This window comes from Myotis lucifugus, unplaced genomic scaffold (assembly GCF_000147115.1).
Source record: "Myotis lucifugus unplaced genomic scaffold, Myoluc2.0 scaffold_524, whole genome shotgun sequence".
Lineage (NCBI taxonomy): Eukaryota > Metazoa > Chordata > Mammalia > Chiroptera > Vespertilionidae > Myotis > Myotis lucifugus.
In genome coordinates, this window is record NW_005871572.1 from 477,281 (window position 1) to 496,473 (window position 19,193).

Consider the following 19,193-nt stretch of genomic DNA (forward strand, 5'->3'; position numbering starts at 1 on the left):
AGGCTTTTTCATGCTCGTCCTCACTCCCAGCGGGACTCGGAGTCTCCCCCTGGGTGCAGGAATATCTAAAAGTTCTGTCTACTTCCCAGACAACAGAACATCAAAAGCATTTTCGTGTTCATCTTAGGGGAGCCAAAAAGTTCTAGGATGGAGGGATTTATTTTGCCTTCATAAATAGAGAATCAAAGCCTTAAAACTAGGCCCTAGTCGGTTTGGCTCGGTCGATAGAGTGTCAGCCTGCGGACCAAAAGGTCCCAGGTTCGATTCCAGTCAAAGGCACATACCCGGGATTCGAGCTCGATCCCCAGTACGGGGTGTGCAGGAGGCAGCCAATCCATGATCCTCTCTCATCATTGATGCTTCAGTCTCTCTCTCCCTCTCCCAAATCAATAAAAATATATTTTTTTTAAAAATGAGGCAAAACTAATCTTTTTGTGTGAGAGAAGGAAACTGATTCAGGATAAAACACTAGTTCAAATCTTGCCTGGGAAAGGCATCTTCCCAGCACTAAGCTACTCCACCATCAATTCATCTAGTGACTTTTGACATGCCAGTACCAAAATAGCAAAATCTCTAGAGAAGCCATTGTATGCCTCTCTTCTTTCTTTCTTCCCCTTCCTCCGTCTTTCCTTCAGTCAGTTCAGTGACTCAGCAGCACAAATAGATGCATCCCTCTGGATTCAAGCTTGTTACCCAGGAGGCAGGTTTCCAGAACAGCTCTAGTTAGTGAGGAGGAGCTGGGCATGTTCATGAATTTTAGGAACCAAGCCTACCATGAAGAATCATATCCTCATCAGTGAAGAGGGGGCGGGGGTAGGACTAACATAGACTGTGTTCAGTGTGAGGCACGTATAAAGATCTAGAGATTAAGGAAAGTAGGACAAAGTGCTGAATTCAGCATGATCACTTAGTGACTACACATAGGCCTGTGGGTAGGGAGGTGCTTCATACCTTCACAGTGGACGTGTAGGCTTCTATATGCCTCTACCAAAAAGGAAGAAAGGGAAAAAAAAAGCAAGCAACTTGAAGGTATTATTTTCTAAACCAGCACAGTCCAATAGAACTTTCTGTGATATAAAGATTCTTTCTGTGATAGAAATGTTACGTATTTGCACGGCCCAGTACGGAATCCCCTAGCCTCATGCGGCCTTTGAGCACTTGGAATGTGGGCTGTGACTGTATTTTTAATTTTAAAAGCTTACTTATCGATTTTAGGGAGAGATTTGTTGTTCTACTTCTCTATGCATTCATTGGTTGATTCTTGTATGTGCTCTGATCTAACCTGCAAACTTAGCATATTGGAATGATGCTTTAACCAACTGAGCTACCTGGCCACAGCAATTTAAATTCATTTTAATCCATTTAAATTTCAATAGCCACATGAGGCTAGTGGCCACCTTTCTGGATAGCAATTACTTGACTAGAAATAGGTATCTTTATAGGTGTTAACGATCTTTATAGAAACATCTCAGAGGTCATCTGCTACAAGAGTATGACTTGTCTATGCCTCGGGAGGTGTGGAGGCTCCTGACTGTATCTAAATAAGCAGCGTTTTAGAGTGATGCAGCTTCTACCCAGAATGAGAGCTGATCTGATTAGACACAGTAAGTAGAGGGTGGAAACTGCTACTCTGCTTGGCTTCTGACTTCTGCCTTTCCAAAAATATTCTCCTTAATTGCTTAGGCTCCTTAGACTCATCAGACCTTTATGGGTCCCTGAGAAAGAAGAGCTGCATCTTCCATTTGTATCATTGCCTCTGGTTAACAAATTGACCGCAGCTTTGATAGATCTGTCAGAATTGGGGAACAGCTGTGATCAGGCTCCTCCGACTACAGAAGTTTACTATCAGGTCCTGTTGGTCACAGGTGTCTCAAGCCCCTGCTTGCTAATGTCTGTAATTCCAGAACATATGCCATCCATTGCCAACTAAAATGCAATATGGTATTCCTCCAGAAGTAAGTCTTTAAACTATTGTCCTTTGGCACATTTGAAAGGGACACAGGACACCAGGTATTTGAGGGGAAACTATAAATGTGGAAAAGATAAAAGAACTAGGAGATAGAAGTCCCCAAACACATTCCATCTACTACAGAAATTGGCTAAGGCTGTTTTATAAGATGTAATATGCCACCTCATATAGCTATCATAAGGACTAAATTTTATTAATGTAAAATATTTTAAACTTCTATTTTTAGAGTATTTATAATTCTCATAAAATAAAATTTATTTTCCATTAATATGCAAGTGTCACATTACCAGAGAGGGTGTGCAAGTGCATCACCCATAATTTTACTACTTAACAACAGTTAGCTTTGTTCTGATCTTTTTACTATGCATGATTTTTTTAGTTTTCTTTACATAGTGACATAGTTCTGTAACCTGACTGCAAGCTTCCTGGGCAAGGCATTGTATAAGAGACTATTACAATATGTCTAGGATAACTAGGTCATTTAGTATGTATCTGTCTCTGAAATTTTCTGCCCTTAATTCAACCCTGGGGCTGTGGCAATGATGCAGTGATGAGAATTCCAATGTAAATAAGATCCTTGAAAATGCACATCTGCCTGTTTTAACATTTGCTCTGTGTCTTTCAGATTTTCGTGTCCCCTCTGCGAGACTTTACCATGATGTGAATTGTGTGGTACAGGAAAACCAAGTGCTTGCTTATACCTGGCTGGGGTTAAATGAAAATATCAAAGGTCCCATGGGAAGGAAGGGAGGTGCCAGGTGGTTAATATACCTTATGCCATTTAATCTTCGTCAAACCCCGTCAGGAAGTATTATCAAGCACACTTTACACAGAAGAGTTGAGAAACTTGCTCACGGTTGTATTATTATTATGGAGCAGAACAAGCATTAGCACTCAGGTCTTTCCAGTGTTGTGCTGGTGAACAAGAAAGTATATAAACTCTTAACGTAAAAAGGAAAAGAGAGGGGTTTTAAAAAACTTACAACTAGGATGTATTCATGTATTCTTTACAAATTGTTTTTAAAGAAAGGGGAAATGAAGAAATATTTCCCCCATGAGTTAGACACCTCTGGTAGTAACAATACCAGCAATGTTAAGAGACCAAACTTTTAAGGGCATCCTAGGTAATTAATGCCACTTTGCATAATCTCCTACACCAGAGGGGGAAAAACCTGGTCCTACTGAAAGGGAGTAAATGCCCATGTCAGTCCAAGAGCCTATATACTTCCCCTCTAGTTAGAAATTGCTACCACTCAAAGTCTCTGACTATGCAAATGAAAGAGTGGAATATGAATGCGGGTAGGTAGTAGAGGTTCCCGCATGGTTTAGGAGGCAACATCTAACCTACTGCATTGCTCATCTGCTCTCTGCTTTGCCAAATAGTAGCAAATCTGTGTTACAGCAAGTTAAGACACCTCAAATGATTCCCCTCCACCCCAAGATGTGTATATTATTGCTATAAACATACCAAAAATGTCTCCAGAGCCCTGGAACAATGTCTGGCTACATCCTGCATGCTAATCAGGGGTATCTGCTTTCACCAGAGGGAGCTCCCAGGCCCCTATATCCACCCCATCTTGCCCCATCTGCTGGAAATTCATGGCTTGCCTTTTTCCTTCTCCTAGTTTCCATGGAGACCCAACAGTTTACTTTTTACCCCCAACTTTAAGCCATGGTTATTTTTAACTCTAAAACTCTGAGCCAGGTCACAGCTTGGATCTGGTAGATGCAATGACATCTATAGCCACTCTTCTCTGCAGCAGACGCCTTCTTTTCTGCAGTTGCTGGGGGTGGAAGGCACTCTGGGAGATGTTGCTCTCAAAAGGGTTTTGGTTTGCATCATGAAGTTAAAACTATGCTGACTTAGATCTGACAGCTGTCCTGAATCTGAACCCATGTAAACCCAAAACCAGGCAAAGATTTTCTTGTGTGTATGGTGGGGGCGGGGGAGTGTCAGGTTGCCAGGTAAGGTTGACGTTGCTGTCACCTCCTACCTGTGGCTAGCGATTAGATAAATGTCCTTTGGTAAAAACATCAAAGTGCTCTCCTTTAGGCAAAAAATAAGGGCTCTGGCACCTGCCTCTAGTACAGTGGCTTCTTCTGCTGCAGCTTGACCATGGTTAAAAAGAGGCTCCTAACAGGATACTATACGAAAATCTCTTCCACCTCTCCAAAGCGGACAACAAATTCCCAAGGGAACACTGCTGCCCTCTCCTCCTCTACCAAAACTCAAATCAGCATCCCCAACCCCCATCTCTAAGGTACCTGGTACTTGGGGAACTAGTGTCTGTTCATGGTATTTCTGAACTTTTCACTTCCTTTAAATAATTTTTTAAACCTGTTAAATTACCCTGAAAATTGCCCTTTTCATATTAGACATCCTACCATTGGAAACTGAAATATAAATATCAGACACTTATCCCAACTTAAAAATCCGTTTTCTTATAAGGGATGTTGATTGGGAACATTAAAATCAAGCTCCAGCCCCATTGGTGTGGCTCAGTGGCTGAGCGTGGACCCATGAACCAGGAGGTCACCGTTTGATTCCCAGTCAGGGTACATGCCCAGGTTGTGGGCCAATCTCCAGTAGGGGGTGTGCAGGAGGCAGCCGATCAATGATTCTCATCATTGATGTTTCTATCTCCCTCTCCCTCACTCTTCCTCCCTGAAATCAACTTTAAAAAAATTTTAAAAAAGGAATGCCTCCTAAAAAATATATCAAGCTCCATAGTACAGATTCCATTAATTTTTTTATTTCTTAATATATATTTTATGTTTTCAAGGAATCCTCTAAATGAAGGGTGATAATAAGGGGATAATCCAAATCAGTTACTATTGTTTAATGGAAGAAAAGAGAAGGTTAGGCCATTGCAAATAATTCCAGAAACAGAGAGTATACTTGGCAGACAGCTCTCCAAGGAGAAGAGATGCATTAGAAGTGTCAGGAGCTGGCACTTAGCTTTCAGGTCACTATTGAATAAGGGTGGTAAGATGACAGCATTTCAGCATTTGCACTTCAATTAGGAAAAAGTGTTGATTTCTTAAAACGATGAGGTTTTCTCCTTTTGACACTTTCTAAAATGCTACTTCTGTTCAACATAACTCTGGACCAGGGTAGGTTGATTAGCAAGCCCCACCTGGAAGTTTTCTGCCACGTAAGACCCAAGGACTGAGCAAGCTGGGAAAACAAAAAAGTGTTACTTGGTTAAGAAGGAAAGAGTAATTCAACCAAATTAGTTTGATGCCATTCCCTGGGCTCCAAAGTAGAATACAAGTGCATCAGACTTAATTATCCAGTCCTGAAAGACATAAAACAAGTCTGTGCTGGCAAAGATTAACGACAGGATTTTTTCAAAACAAGGATGTATGGTGATATTCAAGTTTTTCTGAATCCTTCAGTTTGGGATTTTAAACTATTTAAGGGTTACTTTCTGCATTCTTAGATTAACTTCCTTATTCCTACTCTTAACAGGGAAGGGGCCGAATACACAATGCATACCAAGCAAGTAACTCAGAGTGACAAAGGCATTTTAATGTCAGATGCAAGCCATTCATCCTTTCCTTAAATACCTGGGTCTCTTGACTGGAAGCCTGGTTGGTCAACTCAAAGGGCAGTTCATGTTTTCATCCCAGCACATCTTATCTGATAGAAGCCAAAGCACCAGGCAAACACTCAACAGAAGAACTCCATTCGATTTAAACAGGCTTTCCAGACTTCTCAGAAATTATTCATGTCCCCCAATCACCCTCCCCCCCCCACCTCAAAAGTAGCACACTAACACTCAGCCCTGATGCATGTTTCATGGAAAGGCTTAGGTTCCAAAATATTCCCTAAATGCTCTTCACTATTGTTCTCACTCCCAAATTAAATGCCTGTGTCAGCATGACCATTACCATCCTATTCAGGCTGCTCTGGCCTTGCTTGTACTCGGAGACCCTACTCAGTTTCACTCAGAAGGGCTGGTTATTAGGTCTGAGTGAAGAGAAATCCTTTGTCTTGGCCCAGCTACCTCTTCTACACAAGGCAAGGCAGAGTCCCACTGTCCCAGATGATCCCCTTGGCAGATCAGGGAAGGGTTAACCACATCTGGTCTAAGCACATTGGACAGGAAAGCCAAGCTTCCAATTCAGCACCTCTTGAATCAAACTTCAGAAATTTAGACATAAAAACCCAGGTACACACAAGTAGTGGAAAAGCTTTCTGTGTTAACAATAATAAAGTATGTATGTAGAAGGCATCCACAAAGATCCTTAAAAATGGATGAACCATGTTCCAAAATATGACTCTCTTGCCTGGAGGCCAGGGGAAAAGTGTTGTGGAGTTAATGTAAACAAGTTTTTTTCCAAGCTTCTCTTTGTAATTTGGGACTCTGATTGTTCATATTGGACATTTTAGTTCTTTTTTTAATATTGATTCTAGAGAGAGGGAGAGAAACATCTATGAGTTGGCTCCTGAATGCACCCCAACTGGGGAATGAGCCCACAACCTGGGTATGTGCCCTGACCAGGAATCAAACCTGCCACCCTTCTGTGTACAGGATGACTCTCCAACTGACTGAGCCACATAGGCCAGGGCCATTTTAGTTCTTTCATTACACATCTACCTATTTCTAAAGCTGGAATGACTTACCAACTGGAATTTTGTTGTTTTTGATGTCATTGGTCTTCTCCTTTTAGCTAACCACAAGCTGGTGATTTCATTACTAAAAACTGGACAGCTTGTTCTTAACTCTCAGCAAGGACTGGTTAATTACCTACTGACTTCAGATTTTAAATGGGTTAAAGGATGAAAACTAGAGTCCAGGAAGGGATAAACCACAAATAGTTGGTCTCAAGAGAGACAGTCTCAGCCTTTAAGCACAGGAAAGGGTCATTACAGCAAAAGAAATTCGTTCTCCCTTCCCAGGAAAGATATGCCTAAAATGTCAGCAGAAACCTTAATGTTAGATTGCAATAAAAATCCCTAACAGTAAAAAGTCTTTATTCATGTTGAGATTCAGAGTAAACTGTTCCTCTCTGAGATGATCTGGACTGAGACCTCTGTTTAATGTGGCTGGACTATCCTCTGAAATGCCCTTGCTAGTTCTTGATTTTTAGTAAAAGGAAGGTCCTTCCTTTGGTGATAGGAACATGGAAGAAAATAATGTACTTAATCGAGCTAACATAAAATATGTTAGCAAATGCTTTTCTATTATAAGTGCATTGAAGTAGAGACTTAGTGACTCCTTTTAAGAGCACTCATCACCTAAAATATGGCTTGATCTTTGAGAAACCCTCTAAGGATTCTAGGTCTTAAGTTTTGCAAAGTTGGGTTTACCAAAACAAAAATAGTAATAATCCTACTTTCTAAAATCCAGTTATTTGAAATTACAGCCTTATTTTTCTATCACTATTTTCAACTATGCTGTTTTTCCTCATCAAATCTGCTGAATCCCCAATCAGTTTTTCAGAGTTCAACTGATTCCAAGGTTTCTACCAGACTGTCCTACCACCCTCCCACTCCTAACTACCACAGCTGCCCCTTGTGTCCTAGACAACCAAATCTCTTGGCACCATTTTCCTTACTCCCACTGCTACCTCCATATCACCCTCCACCCACTATGTCTGGAACAGTCCCCCACTTCCATCTGCGAAATTACCTCTTTCCTCCTGATCTTATCACTGCCCCAAAAGCTCACCTCTCCCGGGAAGCCTTCCTTAACCAAGACTGAGGACTCTTCAGATTATTACAGATGTCACCTGACATTGATGTCCAATGCATTTGAGTTTTTGGAACCAGAATTGCCTTTCAGGGATAAGACACAATCCCTTCGTAAGCAACTGAGAACAAAGTGGTAGTAGAATACATTTTCCTAAGAGAGACGCGTATGCAAAGAAAAGAGACCATTTCCATAAGCCACCCTTTTTACATATTGAAGTCTTTAATTATTTTAATTCCTTCAGATCCTCAGAGTTTCCTTGTCACTTGTAACCCCCTAGATGAAATCTATTAGCAAGCTACATGCATATTTACATCAAAAAGTCTGAGCAGACACTTCCAACAAAGCATATAATATTTTAATTAGATATTTTGAATGTTGAAAGAATCAGCGACTAGAGGTAATTTGTGCAGATTCTAAAGTTATTTCTATATACAACCTTCCTTCTATTAGAAATGGGATAACCATGACTCTGAGTTTGGCGTCTGATTCTACAGAAAGTTTTGAGGACCAAGTTTCAGATGTGGTGGAGTTACTCACCCTCGTATCTACTGAGTTCCATATATGACTCTGCTTTACTTTTGTTTTAAAAGTAGCTTTTATTGCAGGCTAGCCATTCCCCATTAAAAAATTAAGGTTCAGGTCACAGTGGAGGATAATTGCATCATCTCCATCCTCAGGGGCCTGGTATCCTGGGAAACCCAGGGTACGAACAGGGTGAGTCCAGGACACACATGTTAGGAGAGACAGTGCAGTATGATGAGGCAGGCATCCAGCACCCTAAGTGTACTTTAGCTACCAGAATATTTGACACCACAAATTGAGCAGCAAAACATTTTAATCTATTAATTCTAAAAATAATCGAGACATTTTATATCTGATGCCACCTCCTCAAAAGTCGACTGCAGGTTAGACAGACTGCAAAGTACAAAACCAGACATTCAAATTAAAGATGCAGTTTGGGACAAGACCATGATGAGATTTCCCTCCCTTTTGCTCATAAACAAAGAATCCTCAGAAGGAAAGAGAAAGCTTTCTCATGGTCCATAACCTTTCTCTTACTGCAAATCTGTCTGTATTGTTTGAAGGCAAAACAGATAACGAGAAAACCAACCATTCAAATACAAGAGTCTGAGCTGGACCCATGGGACTGAAGACTGGTTTAGTTCTATTTCTACCAACACCATGACGTGAGGTACTATGGTTCTTGTTTTAGTTACAAGAGGTGCTAGGAATGAATGCCCACTCATGTTTAATAATAGCACATCTAGCATATAACTCTGCAGCACAATACCAACAGCAGGAGTGTTTTAAAGCAGGGCAGAGAATAAAGTAGACATTCTTACAGTTTAAGGTTTCCTTTGTTCTTTCCCCTTGTTTTACAATGAGAATTCAGCTCAAGAATATCCATACTGTCCTTTGGTCCAACACATTCCAAACCTGTGATTTCAGATCTCAAGCCCTGAAGGCCTCAGGCTTTAGTGATGTATCCTTCCCGAATAAGGAAATCATAGATTTTCCGGGTTTTGTTCACGTCTATCTTGATGAGCGCTCTTGCCTGTGCCAGTCTCAAGCCTCCTTGCTTGTTACATTCGTTCAATAGAGCAGATTTGTATTCTAAATAGGCTCCAGGGACCAACCTCACCATCTGACAGAGCTGTAAGACATGGCATATTTAATAAACATTAACATCTATCATTCTCATAATTTAATCCAGCAGGTATAGACAAAACAAAATTTAAGAAGTGACATCAACCTCCAACTATTTATAGGAGCTGTTGGGTGGCTGGACTACATTCCTTTTAGTCTCTTCTTTGGAGGGAATACTCACTAAAGAGAGACACTCAGGAAGAGAAAGCCAGGAAGTGATGCTGGGAGAGCCTTTAGTAGGTGTTGGCGGGGTAGAGGCCCAGCACATTCCAACACAGCCAGTCAGGGAAGAGCCACAGGGCTCAGTGGGGTGGCGGTGCAGGTACTTGGGTTCCCAAGTGTGAATCACATTATTTTTAGTATGGTCCCTGCTTTTATGATTACATTTCCTACTTTGGGAGGGAGAGGAGATATAGAGATCTTGTTAAAAGAGGACACTTTTTAGCTGCTAAAATTTTAGAAAGCCGGCTCATTCCAGTTTACTTGCCCTTATCCAGCAATGAGCCGTCTAAGGTCACCGTGTTGTGGGTAAAGATAAAAAATGCTTAAAACTCCAGGCTATTCAATACTTGGATCCAAATGGCCTGTGACCTTTTTTTAGCAATACTTGGATATAACATATTACTAAACTAATCTTTACTATTCCTAGTGGATATAATAAAAGACTAATACCAGCCCCTTCTCCTAGACCAGTGATGGCAAACCTATGACACGTGTGTCAGAGGTGACACGCGAACTCATTTTTTTGGTTGATTTTTCTTTGTTAAATGGCATTTAAATATAAAAAATAAATATCAAAAATATAAGTCTTTGTTTTACTATGGTTGCAAATATCAAAAAATTTCTATATGTGACACGGCATCAGAGTTAAGTTAGGGTTTTTCAAAATGCTGACACGCTGAGCTCAAAAGGTTCGCCATCACTGACCTAGGCCCTTCTTTACTATCTGACCTGAATTAATGGTACAAAGTGGCAGATGGGACACTGATCTTGGAACTGTAAAAGGAGCATCTGAGGAACAAAAGAGGAATCCCTTTTCTGGAATGGACTTTAGAGCCAAAAACACTTGATGATGACTCTTTTGAGGCTGGGTGTAAATTTTAGAAACAGCCAAAAGTAACATGAAGACAAGTCTGATGATTATAATGGAAAGGAAAAGTGAATCATGCCATTTTAAAATCAAAAATAATGTGTGACTATATATGATAAAAATTTCCTTTCTTTATGCTTATAAACGTGCTATGGAGACAATTCCAAAAATCTTTTAAGAGATGGTGGTACTGTTGGAAAAAGTGTAGAACTCAAAGTGACCATTCTAATAGGAAGTAACCATTTCATATATATGTTATTTTAGGTTTATAAAAATTAATTTCATTTACTTTAAAGCATTTAGTATAGTATTTGGTACATGGTAAATGCTCAGTAAATGACAGTTGCTATTTACATTTATACATCATATGCTCTTCTCCCAGAAGGCAAATGAGGGCAAGGTGATAGGGAAAGGAGTCCTTTGAAACCTGCTGAGGTTAGCTCTGTAGCGCACAGCCTTCGGGGATGGACTAGAACTGTAAGCCTTCAGGGATGGACTAGAACTCTACATGTCATTAGCTAAGCAGAGCAAAATGGGTATGATCCTGTAATGGCAATTCAATGATTTCTCAGCCTCTTTCCTCTAGCGCCCCTTTTTTTGTTACCTCCTTTTCTTTTTCGTTCAGCTTCTCTGTGCCAGGGAGGCCCGTGAGGTTCAAGGGTGGTGCACTTCGTCTCCCTATAGACACAGACAGAAAAGGGCATATATGTCATAGAAGCGACAAGTCCTCAGTTGGAAAATATAACGAAGTTCACTGCAGCCAGGCCAGTTAGGCACAAGATCCTTATAGCCAGCTGTAGGAAATCTCCACCAGTCCCCTCAGGCGCCAGTGTAATTAGCAACACAGGCTCCACAATGTTTACTTGAAAATAACAACGCTAATTTGTGTGCCTGGCTGGCGTGCCTCAGTGGTTGAGCGTCAATCTATGAACCAGGAGGTCACGGTTCGATTCCCAGTCAGGACACCTATCTGGGTTGCGGGCTCAATCCCCACTAGGGGGCGTGCAGGAGGTAGCCTATTTATGATTCTCTTTCATCATTGATGTTTCCATATCTCTTTTCTCCCTTCCTCTCTGAAATCAATAAAAATATATTTTAAAAATAAATAAAATACTCACATAATCACACATAGCAGAGCATCAAATATGACTACTTACTATAGCAGTTACTACCCATTTCTTCTGAACCCAATAGGAGATTCAAAAATCTAAAGGCCCCCCCCAAAAAAGGGGGACATCTGTAATACTTTTAATAAAGATAAATTTAAAATTAAATTAAAAAATAAAATCTAAAGCCCAGAGCTCATCTAGTTAAGAAAGGTCATACACTACCTGCCTTGACAGCTGATGAATGGAAATAACAACTCTGCAGGAGACATTTCCTAATCCTTGCCACTCTGCCAGCAGTACAAGGCAAACATGGTAATTAACCAAGTACCATTTGCCTTCAGATCAAAGGCAGACTGTTAGGCCAGCAAAAGGCCCTTGTTATTTATTATGTGCGGGAATATCTGTTCCTTCCAAAGCAGCCCTGTTTACCGGAAAGATCCACAGAGAGAAACAATGAGCTATTATATGGCAAAGTAGAGGCTGAGGTGAACCCACATACCTGAGAAAGAAACCTAAGTATGAAGACACTGCCCAGGATGGGAAGCTTGATGTACAAAATTTTTTGGTTTTGTTTTGAAAGTTTATTTGAGATTAGTGTTAAGCTGGGGATGGGTAGGCTGAGTTAAGCAGAAGAAAGTGTTGATAGAATAATATAAGTTTTATGGGTGTTGTCATTTAGGTGTGGAGAGAAAGGGAAGGGACTGTTAAGAGGCTGCTGTGCTAGAAAACAAGCTTCTTTGTAAAATTAACAAAGGGGATAAGGGCTTCTCCACAGCCTAGATATAGGGGGCGAAGAGGGCTAATACCAGCCCAAGAAGCAAGAAAGAATCAGTGAACGCAGATGGTTCAGAAACACAAACACCAATGTTGCATGGTCATGTTAGTTCATATTTATTTTATTTATTTATTTATTGTTTGTTTATTTATTTGTTTGTTTGTCTGAGAGAAAGGGGGGAGGGGGGGAGAGAAACTTTTTAAGTCTCCAACTTAAAAAGAAAGCCTTGCATTTCTGGCAAGTAACATGCCTCTTTGCTCATATAGGACACACACCTTTATTTTCTCCCCTTTGAGACAAACCTCAAAATCTGTGGTTAGATACAACCACAGAAAACTAACTGCCCACAGACATTGGTAAAATAAAGAAACAACCTCTTTGGAGTTATTCTTCCCTGCCTCTGTACTCTAATCCTGAGGCTAGTCTCTATCTGGCCTTGAAGATTCTGAAAACTTGCTGATGTTTATAAAGTGGGACAACACATAATTACCATTATTCTGTCTAAGCACCAATTCCACAAAAGGGGGGAGAGACTGTTGGGTCAACACAATCTCTAGAATGAAAACTTACCAAGACTTGCTCTAGCTTGAAAAGTAATTACCTGAATTCGAAGCCATTGAAACAGAAGGACTCAGGCCGGAATCACTACGATGAAGAAGAGGAATTTGAATTTATGTCACACCAGAGAAGGCAGTTTCCAAAAGCACATGTGGGTCTGGCTGCCATTTATCAGGCCGGTTACTCTGAAGAGAGGTAATGAGATGGACTGCACATGTTTTACAGGTTATCCCACTGTACTAACCAGGAAAAGACATCTGTTCTGGGAGGGAAATCACTTGGATGTGTTAAGAGCTCTGAGCCCAGAACATCACGGAGACCAAAAGATAGGAACATGCTTCTCTAATGGAAAGTATACTAGTACATATGGAGGGAGAGAGGAGACATGGGTAGAGGGAAGTTACTTATTTTAAAAAATAAAATCAAAGTAGCAAAGAAGGATTGTAGGAGGCCAGTTATGTTTCTCAAAACTGTCATACTGCCTTGTTTCTGAGAGAGACTCCTAAAATTTTCTGAATTCTTCCAGCTACCTGATTATTACTACTCTGCTATGGGTAGGTGCCCATGGAAATGCCTGAAAATACGTGTAAAGGCCAAAAGGATGCTCCTCCACCCTGGACCAAGTGCTCACATGTCGGCCTGCCGGCGGAGCCACTGCTGGCAAGCACTGCTGTCCTGGATGTACTGGAGGACTTCGGAGAGCATGGTGCGTTTAAGGCGCTCCTCCTCTCGCGTCTTCTTAAGGTGATCATAGGTTCTGGCACCTGGAGGTGTAAAACAACCACAACTGCAATAATAATGCAGAACTAAGAAGGGCTTCCTAACTGACCAGCAAACGGCTTGTCTTTTTTTGGTTTCTTTGCAAAACTGCTTCCACAATTAGTTTTCCAAAGTAGATTTCTCCTAGTTTAAAATCCCTTTTTATATTAAGAAATTAAAATATTTTTATTCCTTTTTTACCTTTAAGAAACTTTGGGGGGGGGGGGAACCCAAAACAAAAAAGTACAAAGAAAATAAGATGATTCATCTTTCCACCCCCAAAAGTAATTAACATTCAATATTGTCATATTTGCTTCCTGTTCTATTTTTCTATCTATATATTTTTCAGTCACACAAGTGCTATAAGCAAACATTCTTCCTTAAAAAGCAATCAGAATTACAAATAAAAACAAGCCTTCACTGACCAGTACTGTTCCTTTCCCCTCTGTCCCAGAGGCAGCCAGTATCAGATAACCAAGCCCTGGTATCAGAGTTTTTACATGCACCATGGCTAAACAAAAGTTGTGTGATGTTTTATACATGTTAACAAAGGTATATAGATGCCAAAATGCCACACCACTGGATTTCAAACTATGTTCCACAGAGCCCCCTAGTCCCATGAACATCCATCAGGGCTTACATGAAGAGCAAGGGCACCACCACATACTGGTGGTTCTGGGTTCTACACCTGACCTGAACCACTAAACTTCAACTAAAGTAATTCCATTTTTACCTTATTTATAGATTAGGGCTCCACATAGAATTTTATTTTGAAAACGATTTCCATTGTTAAAAATAAAGAATGATTATACTAAGCTAAACTTACACACATAGGGCTACTTCCTGTGGGTACTGGGTGACTGCTTTCAACCAACAGGAAGGAGGGAATGCTAAAGATCATTCCAACAATAATAATAAAACAGCAGAAACTGTCATTTGTGGAGGATTTACGGCGTGCCTGCTACTGTACTACGTTCTCATGCATTATCTCTAATTTATCTTCAGACTAATTCTAAGAGACTTGGGAAATTAAAACTGGAACAGAATGACAGATCTGGTAAATAGGAGAGCCAGAATCCAAATGCACGCTGTCCAAGTCTAGACCTCAAGCTCTTAACTCCCATAATACACTGCCTTTCCTTATGACCTGGCTCTACTACACATAGCTCTTTAATCACTTTAAACTTTAGCTTCTTCATTAAATGGAAATGACAATATCTCACTCATGAGTTTGTTACGAGAATTAAATGACAGGATCCAGGTAAAATGGGTAGCATAGGGACTGGTGCATGGTAAACTGTTTCTATGCGATGTTAGCTACTATTAATATAATTAATAAAACCACCTCAAGACACTCAGTCCAAGCACCTAAAGCCAGTTGAAGTTTGGTTAATAAGAATGATTAGACCATGCATCACTAAATGTTAACTGGCTGAGGCTAAAAATTAGAATACAAATCCTTTTTTTTAAGAGGCTATACAATCCTAAATCTAAAGCAGTGCCTCTCTTTTGTGTGCAACTTTTATTTTACCTCAGATAATCCATATAGTGGTATTTATAAGGATTAAATAGACGAAACTTTACTGAAAGGTTTAAAAACTCATTCTGAAAAAGGAAAGCTTATTTAAAAAACAATTAACACACCACATCACCTCAAACAGAGACTTCCTCTATGTGTTTGGAATACATTTGGCCTCTGATATAGCAAGTAGTACTTACTACAAAAATTGGTGATGCCTGCTGTCCTGTATTCCTGGAGCCGCTTGATTTCCCTTCGGAGTTCAAATTCCACTGTTCATCCCAAAAAGAACAAAGGAGAAAAATGGGGAAAACACAATCAACATCAATGAGCACTTTTGCTGTTGAGCATTTTAAGTAATTCTGCCTTATGTAAAAGACTGGGCAATTCCATTTGGGGAATCCTATTTGTTGGTAACATCTCCTTAGAAATTTTACTCTAGAGCTGGGAAAATCCTCCTCCAGCTGTCTTCCAGCTGCTGTCTGGGGCTGGAGACAGCAGCAGCTGCAACTGTCTTTTAGAAAACTTACAGTGAACTGGCTGAATTCATTTAGCTAGAGAATAACAAGCTTTTAGACAATCAAGTTTCCCTGCTCTATTTATTCTGTGTTAAAAGTTCTACCACATAACCACATTCTTTTATGAAACCTGTCTCATAATACCTCTGGTATTATTTGATGTGGCCCTTTTGCAAGGGAAGGACAAAAGCTCTGTGCTCAAGTCCCAGATAATTTCTTTCTTCACAGACACAAAAGAGCATTGTGTTTCCCATAAACCAAAGATTTCTACTTCCTCTGAGCACACAGACCAGGCTGCACTGCTTGGGTTATTTGGGTGCTTTGTAACAGAGGATGAAGGAAATGCCCGGACAATCCGTGGGGTGTAGTTCCTTGAAGTGATACATAACCCAGGGATGGCACAAACTGGGACAGGAAGTAAAGCATCAGTCACCTCATATAAACCACATGAAGAATAAAACCAGACAGGGTGTTTGGTGAGGACAACCAATCTGGTTCAGATGAAAGCCTATCATGCCATGTAAGAAATATCTGCATGATGAGAACAAGGTGAGAGCCTTGCTAAAGTACCTTCCCAGAATTAAACTTATGTCAAACACATAAATCTCATGATGAAGGGTAGACTAAACCACCCCACCTCTTTCAAGTCTAGGCTTCCATCCCTCAACAACTTTAATTTTTTATAGCGAAAATCCTAAGGATAACTAGGTAGAGCTCTCTCAGAGTATCAGGCGAGAGAATGATGGAAGTACTAGCTACATGAGTTATCTAACTCTGTCCCCACTTTAAAAACTAGTTTTAAGCCCTGGCTGGTGTGGCTCAGTTGGTTGGAGCATCATCCTGTGCACTGAAGGGTCTCTGGTTTGATTCCCAGTCAGGGTACATACCCAGGTTTCATGTTCCATCTGCAGTTGGGGCACATGCAGGAGGCAATCAATTGATGTTTCTTTCTCACATCAATGTTTCTCTCTCTTCCTCTCTTCCCTCAACACACACCCCTCACCCCCTTCCTCTCTTATAATCAATTTTTTAAAAAATACCCTTCGGTGAGGATAAAAACAAACAAAAAAGTAGTTTTAATACTAAAATATTTATGAACAAATAATATAATGCCTGGGATTCGCTTCAAAATAATCCAGTTGAGGGTGGGAAGGAAGTGGCAGAGATGACACTGGGTTGGCCATGTGTTGACAGTTGTTAAAGCTAGGTGATGGATATATGGGGGTTCATTATACTATTATCTCTGCTTTTGTATGTAGTTTTGAAAACTGTCATTAACAAAAAGTAAGGGTAAAAATGCTAAACTACTGTTTATATGGGGAAAAAAGAATGCCACTAGGTTTTTTAACCTCCCCTCCAACTCTGAAAGCTCCAAATTAATTTCATGGTAATAAGGGCAAAGAAAAAATATCCATGTATTTATGTACGGAACTTCACATAAAACACATCATTATCTCTCCTATTTTTATAAACACACACACACACACACAAACTCAAGGCTCAAAACCACCTACGTGCATGGCTTTCAATGAACTTGTCATGCTCCACTGGCCCCACAATCCTTGCAAATCGCCTCATTGTTTCATAAAGGTCTTGGACCTCCTTGGGATACCGCCGTTCCATTACTACAAAGTAAAACACAACCACATCACAAAGAATACAAGGATCCCTATGTTTTCTGCATTTCCTTCACAAGAAGTGAAATGGAAGGACATTATTCATAACCTCACATGACTCGTTTACCCATGACAGGAAGCAAACAGGAAAGCTAAGAATGCAAAACACTAATCATAGCAGCATCACAACTATCACATAGGGATGTTGCTATCACAGGAGAGCATCTGCACTACTGAGCACCCTGATGTCCTTCACACCTCTCTCTTATCTGTACAGGGGCAGGAATTGTTGGCAGCAATGGGAAAGACAATTAAAGGCAGATCGTACATTCTTGGGAACAATGTTGGGCAAATTTGCTCGTAACTTCTGCAGGAAAACCAGGAGTGTGCAGACACAATAATCCATCTAGAAGAGACTAGCCTGGAAAAAGTGTACCATCTTTTTTTAATTTTAACTATATTTTATTGATTTTTTACAGAGAGGAAGAAAGAGGGATAGAGAGTTAGAAACATCAATGAGAGAGAAACATTGATCAGCTGCCTCCTGCACACCCCCTACTGGGGATGTGCCTGCAACCAAGGTACATGCCCTTGACCAGAATCGAACCTGGGGCCCTTCAGTCTTCAGGCTGCCGCTCTATCCACTGAGCCAAACCGGTTTGGGCAAGTGTACCATCTTTTATATGCCTCACCAAAAATCTTCCTCCTACATACACTTACTCAAGTGAGGCATATAGTATTTCTTCACTAAATTAAATACCACAACTTAAGTTCTATTTTGATAACTATCATGCAAGTAAATGGTCACACATACAGGATACCTAGGGTCAGCAACTTTGAGGATCACTACTGACCAAATGTCTAATAAAAAGAGATACTGGCAAAGAAGATGGGAAGTAACACCCATCAACAATATAGTAAGTAGTAGGGTGGAGCAGCCAGAAACCCTCAAAGTGCTACTCAGTCATTTCAATCAGATAATAGTAACTAGGCTAGTTCTGTCCACCTCTGACAGTTATTTAAATTAAGTCCTTTTGTCAGATGAATATTTTTCCTTGCAGGAGACATTCTTACCCACAAATTCTAAGAGTCAATTAGATGGGCAGCCACCGATGGATTATTTTCACTATTAACACCACCTCCCTTCCCTGCCTCTCACTACAGGGATAATATAGAAGAATTTGGAGTATAATTTTAAAATTTGATGGAAAAAAAACCCCTCTGCCTACCATATACTGAAGGTCACATGTACATTCAGTATAATGACCACTGAAAACCTCTGAAACCACATTGCACATGTCATAGTTAAGAGTAAGAAGGCTAAACTGACCTCTGTCCCCCAGCTGAGATTAGATATACACAAGAGTCACGATCTGCTATAAATAAAGGTTAAAAACCCACTGACCCTATTATGAAAAGCCTGTGGCAACCAGAATTGACCAATTGTTGTCTACAGAAAAGGCAAAGAAAATCTGCTCCTGAGTTAGTTGTGCAAACCCACAGCTCTCAATGAGGATGAGGTTAAACAGGCAATCTCGTACACTGCCAGAAGGAATACAAATTGATATAACAGCTTTTGTAGAGGAACCTGGCAGCAAGTGTCAAAAGTTTTTCATGATCATATCCTTTGACCTATTATGTCACTTCTGGGACTCTACCTAAAAAAGATAAGTAAGTCTAAACATAGAAAAGTTTTATTCATAAACAAGTTCATCACAGCATTATTTTTAATGATTAAGCAAATGAAAATATGCTAAATAATAACAAAAGGCAGGTTAAGAATAGTATATAAGTATATATACACAACACATTATGTAACTGTTAAAAATGACATTTTCCAAACACCACAATCACTTGAAAAGTGTGTAATGGAAAGTGAAAAAAATAAAGGACATAAAATGTAACATATTTATGTTCATGACTATATTAAA

General features: G+C 40.2%; 1 protein-coding gene across 3 annotated transcripts in view; it reads right to left on the reverse strand.

Annotated features, from left to right (window-relative positions):
- Positions 1-7,871: 7,871 nt before the first annotated feature.
- Positions 7,872-19,193, reverse strand: part of TADA2A (transcriptional adaptor 2A) — a 42,075-nt gene continuing 30,753 nt past the window's right edge. For all 3 annotated transcript variants that reach the window (XM_006103957.3, XM_006103956.3, XM_023745220.1), the window contains 6 exons: positions 17,161-17,271; positions 15,329-15,400; positions 13,482-13,614; positions 12,894-12,937; positions 11,013-11,086; positions 7,872-9,325 (listed from right to left, as the gene is read on the reverse strand). In XM_006103957.3, coding sequence (XP_006104019.1) covers positions 9,140-9,325; positions 11,013-11,086; positions 12,894-12,937; positions 13,482-13,614; positions 15,329-15,400; positions 17,161-17,271 — 620 coding nt within the window. In that variant the 3' untranslated portion in view covers positions 7,872-9,139. The remainder of the gene's footprint in view (positions 9,326-11,012; positions 11,087-12,893; positions 12,938-13,481; positions 13,615-15,328; positions 15,401-17,160; positions 17,272-19,193) is intronic.